Source organism: Filicampus tigris, chromosome 4 (genome assembly GCF_054856515.1).
Source record: "Filicampus tigris isolate MCC_2025a chromosome 4, RoL_Ftig_1.0, whole genome shotgun sequence".
Lineage (NCBI taxonomy): Eukaryota > Metazoa > Chordata > Actinopteri > Syngnathiformes > Syngnathidae > Filicampus > Filicampus tigris.
Genome location: NC_141220.1, coordinates 23,638,710 through 23,656,843, shown reverse-complemented (window position 1 = coordinate 23,656,843; position 18,134 = coordinate 23,638,710). Strand labels below are relative to the sequence as shown.

The following is an 18,134-nucleotide window of genomic DNA, read 5'->3' as shown; positions in this document are numbered from 1 at the left end:
CAAGTAACTCCATGAATAACGCCCCTTATTAATGAGCACAATGGCCGCGCCCCCTACCGTTCAATACATGTTCAGTCGGAGTCACGGGAGTAACCGATTCCAAACTCTCCAATGGAAATCATTGTACTTTCATTGCTTATAACGTCCAAAAACGGCAATCAATTGGCACCAAAATTTATGTGGACATTCCTACTAATCCCTACTTCAACATATCAAAAGGATTAACTGCTCCATGTCTGATTTATATTATGAGAATGAAGAAACGTGGAAGTAAACGGAGCTACATAGATTTAGGCTGGGATGAGCGCACACTGCTTCTTTGCTTAAAAAAACAAACAAAAACAAAACACTGCTTCTTTGCTGATCCCGGTTAGGACGAGCGAGGCATTAAACACCAGTCAGGATATTTACAGAGACTGAGGTGGAAATGAGTAGCCGTGCACGTTTATTTGGATGAGGAATGGCCCCATTTTGTCGACCTACAACACGCCGTCCAATTTGGAACGTAAACAGCCGAAATGGTACATTCCAATGCGGCCACACTCGGCTGTGCAGTCAGCCTCGCTGAAACTTTTTGTTCGCTGAACGTTGATGCTTGTTCGATGAGGGCTTACCTCACTCTCTGGCGGCTGCAAGCGGTGTCGGACAACGCACGCGACTGCTTGGGAGGCAACCCCGCGACTTGAAGATCGACGCAGGCTGGATGCAGAGTAAGGAGCTAATGTTGTTGTGCTAACACCTTTTGTTTTAGCTAACTGTAGCTAATTGTTGCTATTAGCTGTCCCATTATCCTACCTTTAGGCGGGGAGGGAAGAGGTGGGCGTAAAGCTCCAATCTGCCTGCTACTGCTGCAAGCCGCCGTCTCCCTCCTGAGAGTTGACACGAGTTTAGCGTCTCTAAATGTCCGAAATATAAGCAGTCGGGAATCGTGTGCGCATTCATGCTCTTGTCCGCTTCAGCTTGTGAAAGTGGAGGAGGAATCGCCACGGTATTTTTTAGTTTGTGGAGGTGATCATGATGAGATCACGTTTTATGTCAATAAATCCAAACTATTGTGCAGAACACTTTTATACTTTCACAGGTTGAAGTGGACAAGAGTCGTAATGTGCATTTGCATTTTGGTGGCGATCGGTCGCCGTTTTAGACAACAGAACTGTCAAAGCGAGCAATATTACCACGCTTGCCTTCCTCCCGTGGCGTAGACCGCTGAGACCGAAAACATAATATAAGCCACACCCCAAAATCACTAGAGTCTTCGGGGGCGGGGGGGGGAGCACTTTAGTAGTGATGTCATTTTTACATGCAAACCTATTATATAAATGCCAATGTTAAGCTCATCCCAGTGTCCCTTTAACATTAGGGCAACATTACATTAAAAAAAAAATAAAATACAAAATAAAAAATACAAAACGTTTGACCACAAGAGGGCCCATGGGTTTACAAAACCCACCAACCCTACGTCATCTACGCCACTGCTCCAGCCATCAGTCTGCCAGTTGCCCCTTTGCTTTGTGACCTCTCGGTGCACTGCTTTGACATTGATAGGTATGCGGCCATATTTCCATTATGACATCACATCAGAGCAGGGGCGGAGCCAGAATGTGGCTAATGGGTGGGCCTGGAAAAATAAAGGTGGGCCTGAATATTTCTCTCACTGTATAAATAAAATATAAATAAAATGACAAACTGAATAATATGATATTCAGCTCTTCCTTAGACAACCACAATTATGCCATTCTTAATATTCAATAAAATAAAAAAACCCCACAAAAAACAGAAATTAAAAAATAATTTAATAGTAACTTACAAAAGAATTTAAAGTATGTATCTTTTCATGAATCTCACTGGGTGGGCAGTCTGTCAATCTGGGTGGGCCTGTGCACACCCAGTCCCACCCATGGCTCCGCCCCTGCATCAGAGAGGTAGTAAGAGCTTCCTGTTTTAAAAAAAAAAAAATTGTTATTGAATATTATACAAATACATAATATACACAATATACATTTATCACATCACATCATGAAAGTGCTGCCATCGTAAAAATGTGACCCCCCCCTACAAAATGTGACCCCCCCCATCACTGCTTTGTCATAAAATCACGATGGGCAACTTGCAAAAGCAAAAAAAAGAATCAATCGAATTCAGAGGGTGTAAGCTTGGCACCCCGTTGAACCACCCTTGGTGTTCTTTACTGACCTTGAAAAAAAACATGGCCTCATACTCATGCATGTGTTTTGGGTTTGTCTCTCAGGGTTAAGCCACCATAAAAGGTTCCGCTTCATTTGAAAATTCATCACTTCAATCTGGGCTTTTGAGCCTTCCATACGGCTCAAAAGTGTTAACAGATTGGCCTAATTTTGACTTGAGGGGAATGGATTTTTGGCTGGAAATGACACAAGGAAGTGGCAAACGAGTAAGAAGATGTTTAGAGCTTTTTTTTTTTTAATTATAAATGACAAATAGGTGAGAGTTCTGACCCGCCTGCTCACAGTGCCTGACAGCTCCTGGATGAGAAAAGTGTTTGCCGTACTGGAGCAACCTTCCTTCTCACCTGTCCGGGCGGCGTGTGATTTTTGTATCCTTTTTCCCAATTTCATTGGAGTTATCTTAGAGGACCCGTTTTTAAAATCAACACCAAGATGGCCACGATGATGGCATACCGGAGTATCGCACAAGAATCCGTTCAGGGGTGCATGGCAGAGAAAGCTGGGAAACTTTGTAGTTTTGGACATGAAATACACGTTTTGTGACACCAGTCCTGAAACCTTTCAGACACACCTCGTAGTCGATTAGAATTCTTCCGATTCGACTGAAAAGTGCCAGGATGATTTGGAATGGTGTTTGAGTTTCTTCCCATCTTAGTCAATTCCTACTTCCCTGAGTCATTTCCAGCCAGAAGCAAGCTATTCACCAAATAAGAAAATCATTTGCACTTTAATTTGACCACAGTGTGAATCATTCTGTGTTTGGATGTATCACTGCATGTTGTGAAACCATCAACAGTTGTTTGATAATCTCATTGAGCAACAGGCTGGCTGTCTGCCACATCTTACGGACGGTCTCCATTTCGACCACACGGGAGAGCATTAGTCATGTTAACACTGAGATTCAGCAATATCAGTGTGATAATAACCCCGCAATAATGAAAAGAACAACAATAACATATACGTTGCTCTTTTCAAAGCCGTAGAGCTGCGCTTTCCGTGCATCATAATCGCAGTAAAGTTGGCTTAGAAGAGTGCTGATGTTTGGCTCTCTTCACTCCTTTTTACAAAATCTCGTTGTGGTAAAATAGACTGAATTAGGTGGCTGATCTATAAGGAGCCATTACCTTTTTTTAGCTTTGGGCCATTAATGGCAAAATTTGTTCTTTGCATTTATTTAACCCATCCCCAAGAACAAGTGGGCAACAGTCATGAAGTGTCAGCACCTTGGTCAATGGATTTGGCTGGAGTTACATGTGACCTTATCGTATTTTGAATGCAGGGGGAATTGGAGCAATTGGGGAGAAAAAAAAGAAGGATTTGAAGATATTTTCAAAAATATGTTCTATGCATGCCCACTAGTTGAAGCAAGGCATTCTGATAAATATTGCGTTTGTGGAATAAAAATTAATCCACCCGTTTTTAGCCATCTCTGGGGGCGGCCATTTTGTCACTTCTGTCGACTGAAAATGACACAACTGCTCACGGCTCAGGTAACGACAAATCACGGCTGACCTGTTTTCTGAAGTTGAGCCGTGATTGGTCATTATCTGAGCCCTGTACGTACCTCCAATTTTGGAAGCTTTTTTAATTTTCGCGATGTTTGTAACGCGGAAACACCATTCATGTAAAAATAAGAAAATGGGGAAAAAATTGAAAAAAAGTGTTTTTCACATGACAGCGATGATGATATACTGTACATGTATAGTATATATACACGTGTATGTGTACACACACACACACTGTTGGGCCAGGACCCGAAGGGAGCCATTTTCGACAGTTGGCGTGAGAATGTTTTCACATACTGTAGTACAAGAAGGCACACTCAATTAGTGCTGTATTTACTGCTTTTCATTGGATTATTTTATATTTATGGCCTTAGTGTTTTCCATAAAAATATTTACTGTAATTATGACTTAAATAATGCATTAGCGTAGGTTACTGATGTTTCATGCATGTTTGTGAGTAATTTCCAGTTATGCCACCACCATGCGAGCGGAGCGGTCACATTTTTCATGTGTGTTCCAGGTCAGACTCGCTTTTTTATTTGGAAAATAACAGTATTTTGACAAGTATGCGTCAGGAATGTTATTACATGGTGTGTAAACACAAGTTCCAGCACCATTTACTGTAAACAGCCTCTCATCTAAAAAAATGACGTTTTTACTGCATAATATTCCAGACTATTAAACCTGTTACTCTCTGCAAGCTTTGTTTCCAAAAAAAAAGAGATCAGTGCCAAGCTATTCATTTTTGCACATGCAGATGTCATGTTCCTCATAATTTTCTCTTTTTTTCTTTTTTCCAAAGAAAAGTACTTCAAACATGTAAACGTGTGAAATGAAAACATGATATACTGTACATGTTTTCAAAAACTATTCATAAACAATACATTTTCTTTATTGTGCTTAACGTCAATTAAAGTGGGTCAAGCCAACGATGCTCTGCAAGGGCAAAAAAAAAAAAAACACAAATAAAAATATTATATAAATATAGATAGATATCGCCTACAGAATATAAATATTAACAAAACACACATGTATAAGACACTGTTTTAATTAGCATAGACATATAGCATTCAAACATTTCACAAGGATGCAATGCTGTTTTTTAAAGACTATAACTTTGTAAAACTTGCTGCACTGGTTTTAGTTACAAAAAGTGTGTGGCTGTATAACGGTCAAATTTTAAAAAAGCTGCAAAAACAACTATAAGTAAAAAACCGTGTCCTTTTGAGGCTAGTTGGGGGTAGCAACATATTAGCAGTAGGCTAATAAATAGCATATAGCCTACAGGTCACTTTATCATTATATGAAGCACAATTAGGTTAACGTCATTCATATCTGCATACCTTTTATTTTTCCCTCCTTTCTCCTCCTCCTGACTTGGGCACCTGATGGGTTTTAGAGCATTTCTCCATGGGTGTAACAGTCATCATCACCTTTTCCATCAATGAGTGACAATTATCAAGGTCCCTCTGACGTAATGTAAACAGACTCACATCAATGGGAGCGAGCAGATTTCTGTTTTTTTTTTTTTCCCTCCCCACAATTGCCATAGTAAATTAAAACTAGCTATGAATCTCTGTTTGTTTTATGAGTGCTTATGAAATGCAATTTCCAGAGCTGTGCACTTGACCCTTTTTTGCGCGTCCGGCCGCGACCCTCCACCCTTGACCTGGGTACCCTTCCGGCCTCGACCCCCCGGCCATATTCATGTGCATGATGCCCCCGCGGGAGAGATGCTAACGGAAGGGGTATATTTAAAGACAATTAGCTGGCTAACTTACTATTCAAACCCGCTGTGGACACGCTTCAAAAGCGCCACTTACTCACGTACTTACCCAGCTGCGTGTACTAACTTCCATTGCGAGCCCTGGGGTTAGTCTGTCAGCAAGTCATTTTGCCAACCAGCCAGTGACTAGCCTTTCACCTTTCTCCCTGGTCTTACTTAAACATAAATCAATGATTAGCGCAAAACTGTCACTCAATAATACAACGCACTGTCAAGCTTAAGTACGACTGGACGAGAGGTCCGTTGTAGAGGAGAAAAAAAGGGACGCTGCGTTAGGACGGGTCTGTGGAGTCCCGGAACATCAAAGGCACACCAAGTGTCAGCCTGCGGTTTACCACTGATGTCAGTATGTTGCCTCCCTAACCATAACATTCTGATGTGGTTCCTCATGTTTCTTCCGTCCTGTCCTCTAAAACGTGGACGCCGGGCTTTGTCGGAGTGCTTTTGTTGTCCCAGAAGAGTCCAATGACTCTTCATGTCACGTCTCCAGAGTTCTGTGCGCCCCTGCACAAGTACTGGAAATTGCCGCACAGTAAATGTTTGATGATGTTAGCTTTAAATAAAGAAATTGAATAATCAATTTCTTATATCAAAACATGCACAAGGGCCTGTTATTTACAGAAAATGTGAAAGCATAAGATTGCGTTGCATCTCCCTCTCTCACCTCCCTCCCTTTCTATCTCTCTCTCTCTCTCTCTCACTCGTAATGCATGCACGCACACACGCACACATATGCATTCAACTTTGAGTGTAAAAATATGCTCCTTGTCCCACAACGGACCACCTGCATTCACCCGTTTGATTGAGGCCGACTGGGTTTCACTTCACCGTGAATACTAAGGCAAATTTTTGGACAATTTAGACATCCACCGGGAACCCACGACAATCATGACCTGTAATGTTTGCCCATACCGTCCCCCTGCGTTGTCTCACTCACAACCGCCCTCATTTGTCCTTGGTGGCCCCGAAACGGGGCTCGATTCAAGTTACAGAATTTTAAAGTTTGACTTTAGTGGACTCTTTTGGGTTAAAGCTCAACTGTTTTGTCAGTATGTTGGGCAATATACTGAACCCCCATTTCCCCCCAATGCTGCGTTAATGAAGAGAATGAAGCGGCAGTGTGAAAGTATCTAGAGTTTGAGTCCTCTCAAGGAAGAAAAGCGCCACACATGTAAAATCCTTCATTTACTATTTCAACGTTGATTCTTAACAAGTGACCCCCTGTCACTTTGACCATGTTTGCACTTGTTGACCACTCTGTCCCAGTCGGGATGAATTTTGGCCATTGTTAGTTAGCTTTCCTCTTGTTCTCTTTTGACACTCTCAAGAGTTCCTCATCAACTGTTAATTGGCAAGTGTATAAAGTCTGGAAAAATGTCATCCAGCCCCAATCTTTGTCATGTCATGTCATCTTCCAAACCGCTTATCCTATACAGGGTCGCGGGGAGTTGCTGGAGCCTATCCCAGCAGTCAATGGGCGAAGGCAGACTACACCCCGAACTGGTCGCCAGCCAGTCGCAGGGCACACATAGACACTGTCACTGAGCGGGAATCGATCCCACGCTGCCCGCACACAACTCAGGCGTGTGTACCACTACACTATCAGTGGACATCCCAATCTTTGTGAAAAGTGATAACAAATCAAATAAAATGGAACCAAGTCAAAGTGGAAGATTGAACTTCAGACTTTGGAAAAATAAGAACAATGGTTTTGTGACCCAAAAGTACTCCTTACACTTAGAATCGTGAATTCTTAAAGTAAGTTCACATTCAAAAGTTCAGAGCAATATTTTTCATGAAGCACATTTTTAACTCTTTCCATTGACGGCTATCAAAGATCCATTTTTGCTCATTCACTCCCAATGACACCTATATACGTCAAAATTCCATTTTAACTGGACTGGAAGTGAATCAGTTTTAATAAATATGCAGTAAAGTGAGAGATTAAAAATTAGATTAACGCGATTAAAAAACATAACACTTTAAATGGGACTGTAATTAATTGATCGCAATTAATGCACTATTTTAACACCCCTATTTGTATGTACACGGGATATTGGCAACTCATGTATTTCACCGCACAAAATAAATTACACTTATTTTTAGCATCTAGCATTGCTGTTAATGTTATTTTATAAGGCTTTGTCCTCTTTTTCTCAAGCAAACCAGATCACAGTGGCGTGCTCTTCCGTGATACATCTGGTTGCAACCATCTTGATGTGGATACTGTTGAAAATTACCGATACTAATCAATTGAAACATCTAAAGATGAGAACATTGAGAGAACTGGAACATTAAATAAAACTGATTTGAAACCATATGAAAACATTGGCTAACCGGCTCATTTGGAGAAGGTGCCTGTGGACCAGATGAACTGCATCATTAGGCCTAGATAGACCAATCCGCCGGCGCTTCACGCTGGCAAAGCGCACCGCAACGACAGACAGCGACGCTGACCATTAAAGTACCTTCTGCGCATGCGACACGGTATTGTGAAATACTTAAATTGTCAACCCTCGCTCTTGTACTTGTAAGAACATTAATGCAGCGAAGGCGTGCGTGCTCACTGTTTATCCGCATTTGTCACTTCCCGTTGGTGCTCAGAGCGCTGATTTGCGAGCTAACAGCCAATAAGAGTGACCAAATGTCACGACTCACAATACCGATTCATCATGCTGAAACGGCCACCAGACGGGCTCCGACGCTAATCGGACGGCGCAATCAGACGCCATGACGCTTCACGACCTCGGACATCGGATTGGTGCATGTATCTAGGCCTAGAAGATCCTTGAATATAATTTCAGAGACATCAAACAGGACAACTTTTCGCCTTCATTTCCGACAAGGAGTACTCCAATGGACTCAATGCCCGGCAGCTTGTTACGTATTTCCGGTGGGAAGATTCTGAAGCGTACGAGCTTCCGGTTTGTATTTATTTATTTATTCCAAACTACCGGGACGCTATCTGAAGGAAAAATAACCTCATCCTTGAAAATTTTGTGAACATGGGTTTTTGTAATAGGTATATTCTACAGCTCGGAGCTGGTGCTTTTCAAGGTGGAAATGTCGAAGTTGTGACTTTTTTTTTTTTTTTTTTTTTTTTTTAAAGGCGTAGCAATCGCTCCTCCAGCCAACCCTGGTGTGTCGGCCATTATGTTCAGCTTTTCATTTCAAAACGTTTACCAGTGAACCAGGGAACTCCAAAGGAGATAGAAAGTTTATACAATCAGCGAGACAGTTTAACTATTGTATCATCGAATTGACGAAGGTAGTCTGTCCGTCTTTATCTTTTTCAACGCCCGGCTTCCCGACGATTCATGACGCTGCGCTGCGCTCTCTCTCACTCCCTCTCTCCCCCACTGTCCGTGAGATTGCTAGAAACTATAGCGAGACCGGGAGGCCACAAAGCTTTGTGGGAACATTTATCATCACCCTGCAGTTAGTAGTATATGTTTGTCATTAGCATTTTATTATTGACTGTCTTTTATGTTTTTAGAAGCTCAAATTTGTTGCATCTGCTCCATAAAATCTGGCAATAAAGGCTTTCTATTCTATTTTGTGTCGAAATAAACCATGCAAATCTAGGATCACACGGACCTGCGTGTACCGTGGCACAGCAAATGGCTCATTAAATGAGATATGGTGCTTTGGTCGCTTTGCCAACACTTGGATAACTGGAGCAAATAATACAGTAATACGCCATTTATGGTAGGCTAACTTGCAAGAGATTGTGAGAAGAGTTTGATGCTGTCCCTATGCGTTACAACCGGAAGTTGGCATGCACGCACTCACTCACACAGACACAACCTCACTGCTACATGCTTATTAACGTACAAATATTTATTCGTTATATATTTCAACAACTACACACACATTGAACACTACAACAAAAGCACAGCAAAGCTGTTTTTGTGTCACGTGACCAGACCTCAAACTGCATTGTGTGCTCAGTATTCCACACCCCAGGGAAAGTTGCGTGTGTGGTACAATGGTGGTACTAGCTTGGATGGCGCCATGTGTGTGTACAAACTTAGGAAAGTTGTCATTTGATTTGAAGAGAGCTGCTGTTGTTGTTGTCCAGCAAACTTTATAGCACCTTGACGAAAAGAGAAAAAGAGCATGCTAATTTGGTCAGCTTGCTTTAGGGCGGGAACAAATCCTCAAGTAATTCGGGTACCTTGATTTTAAAAAATGTTTTCTACCTCCTTATTCCTGCTTATTTTTGTACAACAAAAAGTCAAGCTAACTACAGCAACAATTGTTTATGGAATGCTTGATAGTACCACACCGCCAACGTGGTAAAAAGGACAACTTCAAAATAAACCTTACCTTTCCAAATATATGGACAGCGATGCCTCGGCACACTTTTATTTTGAAGTTGTTCCCGGGAGCGAGTCGCGGCGTAATGGCTGACTTGATTTGTCTATCAAAATGTTCGCGGGCGGCCGCTTGCCAACACAAACTGTTGCTACCGACTTCAACAACACAACAACGTTCTGAAATAATGTTTAATCGCCAATTAAAGGCGCTAAAGAATGACTTAATTGCGCTGACACTTTATTGTATGGTGCCTGCTGCCAGCGTTTAGCGGTGGCTCCAGTGCTAGCAAGCGCTAGCAGTGCTAGCCGTGCTCAATTGCTCCATAGAAACTGACGAGAGTCCTCTGATTATTTTTCAAAGGCAGACATAAATGACTTTGATATCGACAGCTTGACACAGTTGCGGTTTCCAACTGATCGGCAAACAATAGGCTTAATTTAGCAGCCAGATGGCCAGTCTGCGCCTGATATTGGGGCACAGCTCATTAATACTGGGACACGTGCCCCAGTAAATGGGGTCTGGCGATGCCCCTGGTTATGTATATGTGATATGTATGTGTTAATTTTGGGTGTAATTCCACTGGTGTCCTGCAATTTCACATGTATGTCTTTGGGCATGATTATTGATGTACTGTATCATGTGAGATTATAAGTGTGTCAAAACTTGATGATTACAGTGTACATTGCAATACTGTTTGCACAATATGCTTGTCTCATTGACTGCTATGGCTCTGAATATATTAATATTAATATATTTTTAAACGTCTTTGTGTTATTTTAAGGGGAAGTCAACCCAAAAATATTTTTTCAAGAAAATATTCTACGTGGGCCCACTAGTTGAAACAAGCCGTCTTGATAAATATTGCATTTGTGGAACAAGAGTTAATCCACCTGATTGGTCATTATCTAAGCCCTGAGCATCTGCGATATCATTTTCAGTTGACAGAAGTGACAACATGGCCGCCCCCTGATGTGGCAAAAAACGGGTGGATTTTGCTGCAAAACTCATATTCCACAAATGCAATATTAATCTTGGATGCCGTGTTTCAACTAGCTGGGAACCTATTCTTGAAAAAAATATGTTTGGGTTGACTTGCGCTTTAAAGACCTTAAAAACACAAGTGCCATTCATGCTATTAAAAACATACCTATAGGAGGTCTTTAAGTCTTTAAGCCACACGATGGGGTGTGGTATTTTGAAGTACCTGGAGCAAATTTACGCCGAGAGCTTTGCAACAAATGTACTAACAAGAGGCCACAGTGTTGCCCATACTGCAGTCTAGTTAGGACTGAATCAACAGTGCTTCTGCTGGTGGCAGCCAAATATTGCACTCAGTTTTGACTTAATTACTTCAAGATTGAATTATTATCATCAATTTGGCACAATACATCAATCTTTATTGATCAATTATTATGCCCATGTCTAGTACTAGACATAATTGTTGAAACTATATCAAAATGATTCTCAGTAGCAAAATGTGACTGATTTATTCAGTGTGTTTAACGTGATTGTTTGCTTCTTGCCTGTTTCCTAATTGCATTTCCTGTTTTGTTTTCAGATTTCCACAGCCAAGGAAGGACGAGAGGCAAACCAAAAATGACTTGCTGTTGTCAGCATGTGCCAGAATTGCAATGAAGACTTGACGTGTGACCACTCATGTTTGGCACGCTGAACATCCCCTGAAGAGGCCCGTGACAGCAGTTTGCCCGACTTGCCCTGCATGTGTGGACACACATATACTTATACAGTACATATATTTATATATGTGCTACAATTATATCAACACACACGCACTGTGCTGAATTCAAAGCACTCTGGAGCTGAGGAATTAAAACCAAGAGTATGGTCCAACGGTCCACATCAGTCCGCCTGCTGGGAGCCCTCTTGGGTAAGATGTATGAGAAACTCCTAATAAGATTAGCTTGTGTTTTGACAAAAATGAGAAACATGTTTGATGCTGGAGAGGGATACTGTATAAGATGTTATGGGATTTAGTGACAGCAGAAGCTGACAAAGGCTACATCGCAGTAGGGGAAGGGTTGTTTATGATCCACTGTCAAATTAACCTCGTCTGAAAGTCATACAATTACAATTCAATTTAGAATTTACTTGTCAGCGAGCATGACATACAAAAGCAAATCTTTGTGTGACCACAACTCAGGAAGCATGAAAGTATATTTCTTGGCACGGATTGCTTTTTCTTTGGCTTTTTACCTGCATTTACTCCAATCCCCCGTGATGGACGATAATCTGCAAGACATTCACAAATGTGCAAAAACTCGGCATGGTTTTCTATTTCTTTGGGTTTTTGTTTGTGGGTGACACTTTTTCTAAAAGAACACCAAACTCCAACTGTGGAGTCTAATAGAAACAAAATGTAAAATGAGGAATAGTATTCACCGGAAGTTACATGATGGTGTGAACTGAAGCTTGGTTCTGTGGCACTAAAATATTTTAAAATTAAAATTTCAAAAAATAGTCTTCCTTTATACATGGTGTTAAAAAAAAAAAAAAAGACACTATTTGAAATTTAAATGTCCATGTCCTATGCAAACAAGAGATGGTTCTATTGAATTGCTCCATTTTGAACACGGGGAGCAGTTTCGATTTGGCATCAAATGCTTTCAAAGTCCTCGTACTGTATGTCTTCAAAGAGCAACCTTGCTGTTGCGACAGCCATATGTTTGAAATCATATCCGACATATTCTTTATGTTAACAAAGCTATGCTTACAAGAAGCTGTATCGAGCAAAGAGACTGTTTTTTTTCTGTAGATCAAATTTTCTATAAGTGACGTTGGCTTCCAAATTTTAATCACTCCCACATGTCAAGTACTGTATATATTTGGGAAAATCTGAGTACAGCAATTTAATGTCGCGGTTTATCAGCTGGCTGGTGTGGCTCGGCCTTGTGTCCATAACATATCATGTTTGAACACTTTGGAGTGCGTTTGAGGACCCCTTCCTTGCCTGAGAGATTCACAGGGGGTCAATGTTGAGGTTAAGATTGTTTTTAATGAACACCTAAGATTTGAAATGCATAACATCATGTCACTATACGGCGTTAGAAAACATCTCAGTGCTCTGTTTTGAGATTCATTGCAGGCAAACAAACCGATATACCGTAGAAAGGCTTGTTCCTTAGTTGTTGTTGTTTTCTTTGTCTTTCCAGAGATCTGCCATTAGACTGGATTTGAGAAGTCATGACAAACTTTCACAATGGATAGTCCACACACCAACTCTAGATCCCACACAGGGAGTTCCACTGAGAAGAACTCTTTTATATCCCTCTCAGGCTCAAATTAAGTTTTAGTAATATTTTAATAGTACTTCTGAGTTAAAAAAGCAAAAAAAAAGGCTCACCTAATGAGAATGTTTATTAATTAAGGGATTAGCAATTAGTTGTTGCGAATCTGCAACACCTGCCAGGAGAGGGATATTTCCGGGGGTTTCATGTAGAATCCACGCATCTTGTCTTCTAATGGTTGCATATCCATGCTGTTCTCCTGTCCTCAGTTAAGACTTGTATATCATCCAGTTAGTTAACTTATATGACATAATTGTTGGCATACTGTGGAAGGCATTAGTTCAAGAAAAAGTCAACCCAAAAATGTTCTTTTCAATAATCTGTTCGATGCAGTCTCACTAGTCGAAACACAACATTCTGATTAGTATTGCGTTCGTGGAATATGAGTTAAGCAGGAAAAGTCACCTATTTTAGTCCATGTCAGAGGGCGGCCATTTCGTCACTTTCTGTCGTCAAAAAATGACATCACAGTTGCTCAGGGCTAAAGATAACGACGAATCATGGCTCAGTTTCACAAAACAAGTGAGCTGTGATTGGTTATTACCTGAGCTCTGAGCAACTGTGAGGTCATTTTCAGTCATGCCATGTTTAGACGCATAGAACATATTATTGCAAAGAATTTTGGGGGGTTGACTTCCCCTTCAATAAACAAAAGCTGAAAATGTTGAGCTGAAATATTTACCGTCTTTGTCTTTGACTTTGTCGTCACGCGGCATGAGAAGGCACCCTTAGTTAGCGGTGTACTTTGTGTTTTTCCATTGGATTCTAGATTTATTTGTGCCCTAGACGTGTTTTTTCATATGGATATTTAATGCAACTGTTACTACAGTGTTAGCGTTTTATTCTAAATGAGCTATCGCTTGTGCTTGAAATCTTTCACAACTGGGCTTTCATGGGTTACGTAGCCCACGTGAGGTGCTCTGAGGGGACATTGTAAATAATTGACGTCACAAAGATACTCTGAAGACTTGTAAATTGAAAAAAAAAAAACTGTCATTTTGCGCAGAAAGAGCTCTTTCATATTCTTTGTTTCGCTGAACTTGTGGAATAAGATAAATTTGAGCAAGCCAAGCGCTTGTACAGAGATCGTCATGCTCACGAGATGCTCACATGCAAACACATGATTTCTAGTAAAGTTTTCAATCAGCAGCTGGTTTGCTGTACAACTGAACAAAAACACACCGCACCGAATTTGCACACCTATGTGCAGTCCAAGATGACAGGCAAAAGTTCTCCTTTACACAGATAAAACAAACGCTAATATTTTCATTAAAGTGACTAGAAAAGCTACGCACGTCGTTGGCGGGCGACAAGCCGAGCCTTACATCCTACACTTCGACTGCAGGCAAAAAAAAAAAATCTTCGACTGCAGGCTGCTATGCTAATGAGAAACTTGAGTTGCTAGCATTCAATTGTCAGGAAATGACAGCAAAGAGAAGGATGAGAGGTTTCAAGTCAACCGTGGACCATAACAGCATACCCTTTTGTGACCACTGAAAAGGGGGGGGGGGTGTAGAACAAGGTGCTATTTGGCAGACGGGATTGAATTTGCTAAATGCTAATAGCTGCGCTATCTTTGTAGTTCGACACAACACCAGAGTAGCGTTCTGCTGATAATAAAGGAAAACTTGGGCTTGTTCACTTCATCAGCCGGTATAAAGAAGTTTCCCTTTGTCGCTTAATTACTATTACCCGCTTATAAAAGACCACTTTTGTCTCCTGTAAGGTCTTGAAAGGATACACTCCGCAAGGGGCTTTGTATCATCACACTTTACAACCAAATACAATTGGTTCCACTCGACATTGGCTCCATTTCTCTTTTGTATGGTTTGTATGTTACTTGTCCCTGCTCACTGACAACAATCCCGAGTCTTCTACTTTGTGAGGAACATAATGTTATTTATTCACATTTGTGGCTTTATGGTCTCTCTCATCCTGACTATTGAACAATTTGAATTGTGGACACTGAATAACGATTTCCAGTAACTCTTATATTTGGCAAAAACTTTATCAAGTACAACCATTTCATTCATTCCTGTACAGTTGTGTTAAAAATAATAGCGTTTATTTTAAAAGAAACATTTTCACTAGAGAGGTGAGTAATAGAGAAGAGTCCAATTGTGCCAGGCTGGAATAACTGTTAACAAGTGCCGTTAGGTTGCTTGACTTCATGCAACACAGAGGTGAAGCAGTTCTCAGAAACAGTGGTTACAGGTAAAAAGAGGCATGAGAAATCATCTCAACACTTAAAAAGTGTAAGGGAGGGAAACATTGGAAATGAATATGTCCAGCAATCTGTGTGCAAAATGTGTACACTCTACAGCATTTTTTTTTTTTTGTTAGCATAAACTTGACTTGAAAAATCTTGTGTACCAGGGATGTCGCGACACCGTGGATAGATGGCTATCGTGCCGTCATAAATCTGTCTAGCTCCAGTTTCACCCCGCCAGCATTTTATTTGATATTCTAAAATATATTTATAAATTATCTTTCAGACCCATCGGTCCAGCCACGCTTCAGCCTCCAGGAGGAAAAAAAATCCTGGAGCCGTAACTATTCTGGACACTGCCAAGAATTTCAATTTATGCACATGTCTAGTTCAGTGGCACAGTACATTATAGAATTATAACCATAAAAATCCACCTTGGTTTCATTAGACCATAACACATTTCCAAAGTCCGGTTGCATTGTTTTTCTACAATTAAATCATCACGGTTGTCTCTCAGAATCATGTCACGCTACAATCGTTGTGTCCTCTTATAAGTACAAGGGCGAAAGAAAGAGAAACACATTGTTGCTAGCACATGCAAGCTGGGGATGTCTGCCATTGGGAATAAACATCAAAATGCATGATTCCGTGTGAATCAATTGAACTCAAATTAAGTAGCAAGTCTCCATGCAGGCTCGATATAGCTCAGACTCTAAATAAACATCACCAGATTGCGGAACGTGTTAAAGCGTTCAGTGCTGGGCTCTTGCAATTTTCAAGCCGTAGGGCAGACTTTCCCCCTCTGCCATGACTGACGTGTGATTGACGTGTAGTCCAAATCTCTGGCGTTCAAAGCGCGGCAACAAAAGAAATGAGTGAGAAACACTGCCCGGGGCAGTTCACGGTGAGGCAAACTGAGAAGCGAGCAGGTGAGGTTACACATCACTGCCATGCAGTGCTGCAACACTTTTGTAGTTAAAGCTCGACTAAGACATATGGCTATGATCCCAGACGTTTCTTTTCTATGCAATATTAAGAAATGTAAGGATTTAAAAACCAGGGATTCATACATATTGATGTCAGGAAAAGACATTCCTTGCCTTAATGGCGTCTCATATTACGGAATCTCTCAACATTTCGTTGCATTCGTGTTTGCTGGCAGCCGCTAGCTTCAAGTGGAAGTCAACCCCCAAATATTTTTTTCAAGAATATGTTCTATGCAAGCCCACTAGTTGAAACAAGGCATTCTGATAAATATTGCGTATGTGGAATATGAATTAATCCACCCGTTTTTAACCATCTCTGGGGGGCAGCCATTTTGTCACTTCTGTCGACTGAAAATGACATCACAGTTGCTCAGGTAACGACCCATCACGGCTCACATGTTTTCTGAAGCTGAGCCCTGATTGGTTGTTACCTGAGCATCTCTGATGTCATTTTCAGTCGACAGAAGTGATAAAATGGCCGCCCCCTGAGATGGCTAAAAACGAGTTGATTTTTGCTGCTTAGCTCATATTCCACAAACACAATATTGATCAAAATGCCACGTTTCAACAAGTGGGCCTGCATAGAACATATTCTTGAAAAAAATACAGTATGTTTGGGTTGACTTCTATATGTCATTACAGCTGTACATGACGTGCTATTTTAAAAATATTTATTTTTAATGAGATAAGAGAATTGCTCTACGAATGTTCTGAACTCTTGTTTCATCGCCAGTGTCGTATCAAGCGGCATAATGTTACCCAAAAGAGTTGTCATAGCGGTGCTAGAGATACTGTATGATTCTTGCTTAGAGAGTTTTGTCATATTTAAAGCTGCTTATGAAGTCTGCTATTTACTGTCAAGCATTTGTATGGTTGTGGGTGGTCTGTTATGTAGCATAGCAAGAGGGCCAGAGTTGCTTGTAATTGTGAACTCAGACTTCCACATCTGTTTTTGACATGCATCAGTAAAACTATTCCCCCCCCCCTCGTCTTCCTTGAAGCAGAGAATAATGTCTATTGGGATTCGTGATGCTCCTGTAAGATGTGCAATTTTGGAAGACTGAATTGTAATTTGTGCCAGCGGGACTATTTATTCATTTTTTAACCATGCTTTCGTTGTATTGAGAGCCACTGAACTTTTGTAGACACCCACAAAGATGCATTTTGGGGCGAATCCTGTAGCATTTGTGTGGCCATCCAATCCTTTCAAAGTGTCTGCGAGCAGCTATGATTTTGTGTCCAATAGAGCTTTCACTCTAAGTACTGACATGGAAAACATCCACCAAGCCACAATTTTAGGCCTCATTCATGAACGATTTGTTCAAATCAACGATTCTTTCTGGCTGAACGCAATGAATGGAATCACTTCATGACCTGATTTGTTCCTTTCTCAGTTCATTTGAATTTAGCCGAACGCATGCCGTCGACTCCTCAACTGCGACAAGCAGGATGGCGATGGTGGTGGAGCGAGGCTGGCTTTGAGGGTCTCTCTATGACGGCTGTCAAAAATATATCTACGTGAATCAGGAATCTCCATTGGCAAAAATATTTGAGCCAGCAGACTGCAGCTTGGTGGACCCACTCACTTAGCGGCAGCCATCTTGAAAAATGTATCACTGATTTCATCAAATTGAAAATGTCTTACTACATGTCTGAAGTGTCTTAGTGCACCTTTGCAAATGGTTATCTAGGCAGTGCTTACACAATGCCAATGGGACGATGCATTTTGGGGTCACTGACTATTTACAGCAGGCGTGTCCAAAGTCCGGCCCGGGGGCCAAATGCAGCCCGTGTTCGAATTTCCACCGGCCCGCAGCCC

General features: G+C 41.2%; 1 protein-coding gene across 5 annotated transcripts in view; it reads left to right on the top strand.

Annotated features, from left to right (window-relative positions):
* Positions 1-18,134, top strand: part of il34 (interleukin 34) — a 70,314-nt gene that overhangs the window by 32,093 nt on the left and 20,087 nt on the right. For 4 of the 5 annotated variants that reach the window (XM_086028376.1, XM_086028377.1, XM_086028374.1 and 1 more), the window contains exon 2: positions 11,374-11,703. The exons of the other annotated variant lie outside the window; for it this stretch is intronic. In XM_086028376.1, coding sequence (XP_085884502.1) covers positions 11,658-11,703 — 46 coding nt within the window. In that variant the 5' untranslated portion in view covers positions 11,374-11,657. The remainder of the gene's footprint in view (positions 1-11,373; positions 11,704-18,134) is intronic. 5 annotated transcript variants of the gene reach the window in all.